Source organism: Salvelinus sp. IW2-2015, unplaced genomic scaffold (assembly GCF_002910315.2).
Source record: "Salvelinus sp. IW2-2015 unplaced genomic scaffold, ASM291031v2 Un_scaffold2523, whole genome shotgun sequence".
NCBI classification, from domain to species: Eukaryota; Metazoa; Chordata; class Actinopteri; order Salmoniformes; family Salmonidae; genus Salvelinus; species Salvelinus sp. IW2-2015.
The window spans coordinates 83817-89181 of NW_019943837.1; the positions used below are offsets into that span (position 1 = coordinate 83817).

General features: G+C 43.4%; 1 protein-coding gene across 1 annotated transcript in view; it reads left to right on the forward strand.

Moving 5' to 3' along the window:
- The window catches only part of nme7 (NME/NM23 family member 7), a 40144-nt gene extending 35141 nt beyond the window's left edge, over positions 1-5003 (forward strand). The window contains 3 exon segments of the mRNA XM_070440412.1: positions 3213-3263; positions 4087-4294; positions 4848-5003. Coding sequence (XP_070296513.1) covers positions 3213-3263; positions 4087-4294; positions 4848-4988 — 400 coding nt within the window. The 3' untranslated portion in view covers positions 4989-5003.
- Positions 5004-5365: the final 362 nt, after the last annotated feature.

Genomic DNA, 5365 nt, shown 5'->3' on the forward strand with positions numbered 1-5365 from the left:
GATGCTGAGTGAGTCGAGTGTGTCAGTGTGTGGAGTGAGTGAGTGAAGTGAGTGAGTGAGTGAGTGAGTGAGTGAGGAGTGAGAATGAGTGAGTGAGTGTGTGAGTGTGTGGAGTTGAGTGAGGTGACTGTGAGTGAGTGGTGAGTGAGTGAGTGAGTGAGTGAGTGAGTGAGTGTGTGAGTGTGGTGAGATGAGTGAGTGAGTTGAGTGAGTGAGTGAGTGAGTGACGTGAGTGATGTGAGTGAGTGATTGAGTGAGTGTAGTGGTGAGTGAGTGAGATGTGTGAGTGTGTGTGTGTGTGTGTGTGTGTGTGTGTGTGTGTGTGTGTGTGTGTGTGTGTGTTGTGTGACTGTAAGGAGTGGTGCTGCCACCTCCGATCTCATGTGAAACAGTCTGCCTCCAGCCAATGACAAACGCCCCCCTCTGTCCTTCAAGTAGCACATTGTCAAGTCAGTTGTTCTGAAATGGGATCAGGGCTGTAGGTTTGATATCTACAATATAAATAGAAAAACTGTACAGTTAGCTCATTCAAAAAGCATCACCTCACAGGTAAGTGAGGACGATGCCTCGCAGTAGGTTTAGGAGGGATCCATATTTTCATACCATTTCTGTAGCATACTGGGTATATGGGATTACCAAGATGCACACAAGGGGGGACCATTTTCCCCCCACAAAAAACAATTTAGGAAAATGGATCTGTTTGTCTCTGCTTATTTTTTATTGTATTTATTTAACCTTTATTTAACTAGGCAAGTCAATTAAGAACAAAATTCTTATTTACAATGACGGCATACCAAAAGGCAAAGGCCTGATTAAAAATATATAGGACAAACACACATCACAACAAGAAGAACACAAAACACTTACCCATACTAAGAGCGACCTCAGCCACACCACCTACATCCCAGCGAGACCTCCCCCCCCTCCATCCACGCGAGAAACACTCACTCACTCACTCACTCACTCACTCACACACTCGCTCACACCGCCTCAGTGACTTGGATGTATGTTTGTACAAGACCAAAGTATGTTGTGTCCTCTCCTGCTTAGAATAGGAAATCACTGTGGAATAGAATGAGAATCAATGAGAAATGACGATTGTAGCCGCTATTGAAATGTCAGTTTTTTATTTTAAGGTGATAAGAATCTGTAGTACTGCAGCTGGCTAGGGGCATCAGAGTGGTGTTGGTGGGGATCATATTTCCAACATGTAATTGAAATGGAAAATGCTGATTTTTGCTCATCTTTCCTCTCATTTTTGAATGACTGACAGGGAACGTTTTACAGATGCATTTCATATGTGATTTTCAGGATTCTAGATTTCAGAATATGATTGTGACGTGTCCCTTTTTCTTCTGACATTTTCTTGAAATATTTTTTAGTACTCTTGTAATTTTGAATTACAAATAATTGTTTTATAGGACTGGCTTTTCAGATTTTCAGACTGTTCCTTCTGAACAATAAAGAGAAGGATTCCCTCATTTGTACACCTGGAACATCTGAGCTTGTAGCTTGTTATGAGAACAGGGCGCACAGAGCTGAAAAAACCCAAGGTCACGTTTTATTATTCTGTGGTAGGCAGCTTGCTTCTGGACACACGGAGTAAAAACACGGCCCCGCTCTACCTGCTGTAACACAGCTACGTTCACTAGAATTAACTAGAATGTCTCTCAAAGTTCCTTTTTTGCCGGAGTGTGCAGAATAAAACCATAATATAATGAGAAAGGAGAGAGGAATGTCAGTGACCTGTTGAATCCCCAGGTGTCCTCTGGTGGTGGTGTGGTTGGGGTTGTGTCCCAAATGGAACCCTATTCCCTATATAGTGCACTACTATAGACCAGAGCCCTATTCCCTATATAGTGCACTACTTTAGACCAGAGCCCTATTCCCTATATAGTGCAGCTACTTTAGATCAGAGCCCTATTCCCTATATCAGTTGCACTACTTATAGACCAGAGCCCTATTCCCCTATAAGTGCACTACTTTAGACCAGAGCCCTATTCTCTATATAGTGCACTACTTTAGACCAGAGCCCTATTCCCTATATAGTGGCACTACTATACGAGACCAGAGCCTCTATTCCCTATATGTGCACTACTTAGACCAGAGCCCTATTCCCTATATAGTGACTAACTTTAAGACCAGAGCCCTATTCCTATATAGTGCACTACTTTAAGACCAGAGCCACTATTCCCCTATATAGTGCACTACTTTGACCAGAGCCCTATTCCCTATATAGTGCAACTACTTTAGACCAGAGCCCTATTCCCTATATATGTGCACTATATAGACCAGAGCCTATTCCCTATATATGTGCACTACTTTAGACCAGGCCCCTATTCCTATATAGTGACTTACTTTAGACAGAAGCCCTATTCCCTATTAGTGCGCCTACTTAGACAGAAGCTCTAGCTTCCCTATTAGTGCACTACTATAGACCAGAGCCTTATTCCCTCATATAGTGCACTACTATAGACCAGAGTCCTATTCCCTACATACTGTGCACTACTATAGACCAGAGCCCTATTCCCTATATAGTACACTACTTTAGACCAGAGCCCTATTCCCCTATATAGTACACTACTTTAGACCAGAGACCTATTCCCCTATATAGTGCACTACTATAGACCAGAGCCCTATTCCCTATATAGTGCACTACATAGACCAGAGCCCTTTCCCATATATAGTGTACTACTTTAGACCAGAGCCCTATCTCCTATATAGTGCACTACTATATGACCAGAGTCCTATTCCCCTACATAGTGCACTACTATAGACCAGAGCCTTTCCCTTATAGTGCACTACTATGGACCAGAGTCCTATTCCTACATGATGCACTCTATAGACCAGAGCTCCTTCCCTATATAGTACACTACTTTAGCACAGAGCCCTATTCCCTCTTAATAGTACACTACTTTAGACCAGAGACCTATTCCCCTATATAGTGCACTACTATAGACCAGAGCCCTATTCCCTATATAGTGCACTACTATAGACCAGAGCCCTATTCCCCTATATAGTGTACTACTATAGAGACAGAGCCCTATTCCCTATATAGTGCACTACTTTAGACCAGAGCCCTATCGAGTCAACACCTGACTTCATTTGATCACTCATTAACAGTGTGTTTTATGGGTTCCTTACAGGAGGCAGGCAGGAGACTTCATTTGATCACTCATTAACCCTGTGTGTTTGGTATGAGTTGCTTACAGGAAGCAGGCAGCAGACTTTTATACTGAACATCAGACAAAGTCTTTCTTCAAGTGAGTCCTTCCTGTGTAAATGATTAGCCGTCTTCTCTCTGTGTTTGAGCAGAGCGGCCACGGGGCATGTTTCAAGGAGGCTCCAAGGGCCAACTAACTACAACAACCATTAATTAGCAGTCTATATATCACATTTGTTGCACTGACATTGTGGTGACATTTGACCAGTCTTGACAGGGACAATTACCTCCTTAAATCAAGAGAATTAGAAGAAGTACTTTCATCTGAATAATTCAAAATCTCTGTGGTGTATTCTTAAGAAATGTGACCTTCAATTACATATTCGTCACCATCTGAGTTAACATATTCTCACCATCTGAGTTACATATTCCTCACCATCTGAGTTACATATTCCTCACCATCTGAGTTACTATTCCTCACATCTGAGTTACATATTCCTCACCATCTGAGTTACATATTCCTCACCATCTGAGTTACATATTCCTCACCATCTGAGTTACATATTCTCACTCTGAGTTACATATTCCTCACCATCTGAGTTACATATTCTCACCATCTGAGTTACATATTCCTCACCATCTGAGTATACATATTCCTCACCATCTGAGTTACATATTCCTCACCATCTGAGTTACTATTTCTCACCATCTGAGTTACATATTCCTCACCATCTGAGTTACCATATTCCTTACACATCTGAGTTACATATTCCTCACCATCTGAGTTACATATTCCTCACCATCCTGAGTTATAAATAGTTCATAAGTAGTTTATTGGAGATTCCATTAAAGGTTCTGTTGCTGAAAGTGTTATTCTGACAGTTTTTATTGGAGTTTGCATAAAAACATWTWTWTTTTTTCAGCAACCTGGTGCAGTTTATGACCTCTGGCCCTGTGGTTGCCATGGAGCTGATGGGCGACGAGGCAGTGTCAGTGTGGAGAAGGATTCTAGGCCCCACTGACTCGGGCGTAGCACGGAAAGAGGCCCCACCAAGCCTGAGAGCTCAGTTTGGCACAGATGGCACCAGAAACGCTGGACATGGGTCTGACTCACTGGCTTCAGCAGCAAGAGTAAGTCATTCTAGTAGTGAGAAGTATTGAGCCCTGGGGGACATCAGTAGTGACCCATTATAGAGGCCCTAGTACCAAGCCCAGGGGGACACCAGTAGTGACCCATTATAGAGGCCCTAGTACCAAGCCCAGGGGGACACCAGTAGTGAGACATTATAGAGGCCCTAGTACCAAGCCCAGGGGGACACCAGTAGTGAGAACAGGAAAGGACCTAGTAGCAAGCCCTGGGGGACACCAGTAGTGAGAACAGGAGAGGACCTAGTACAGAGCCCTGGGGAACACCAGTATTGAGACATTATAAAGGACCTAGAACAGAGCCCTGGGGGACACCAGTACTGAGACATTATAGAGGACCTAGTACCGAGCTCTGGGGGACACCAGTAGTGAGAACAGGAAAGGACCTAGTACCAAGCCCTGGGGGACACCAGTAGTGAAAACAGGAGAGGAGCTAGTACATAGCCCTGTGGGACACCAGTAGTGAGACATAATAGAGGACCTAGTACCAAGCCCTGGGGGACACCAGTAGTGAGTAATGCTTTGTTCTTCTGTTTAGGAGCTGGAGTTTTTCTTCCCATCCACAGCGGGCCATGGTCCTGATAACACGGCCAATTGCACAGACTGTGCCTGTTGCGTCATCAAACCTCACGCTATATCAGAAGGTAAGTTAGCCATCTTTGTTTCACATGGAACCTAGCCTTACTCTACACAAGTACATATTCATCTTCTCTCAACCCTATGACACGTTTTCCTGTATACTATACCCTTCAATTATACTTGCGTTATGGTTATTTTCTGTAGTACTTTGAGTGCCTAAAATATAAAAACCTCACTGTCAATAACCATTCAGATAGAGGCCTAAATAGTACTTGGCTGAAGGAATGTAGCCAACAGTAACGTTGCCAATTTACAATTACTTTGCCAACTTAGTTTAACTCCTCTCAACAGCCTGTTATCCCGAGAAGTGACTTGGCCAGGCTGCTGGTGTAAAGTCCTTAGCTGCCTTTAAACCCTGGTTCTTATATAACTGCTAGCCCCCTTCCTTTCTTACCCTGCTGTTGTTATACTTTGTAA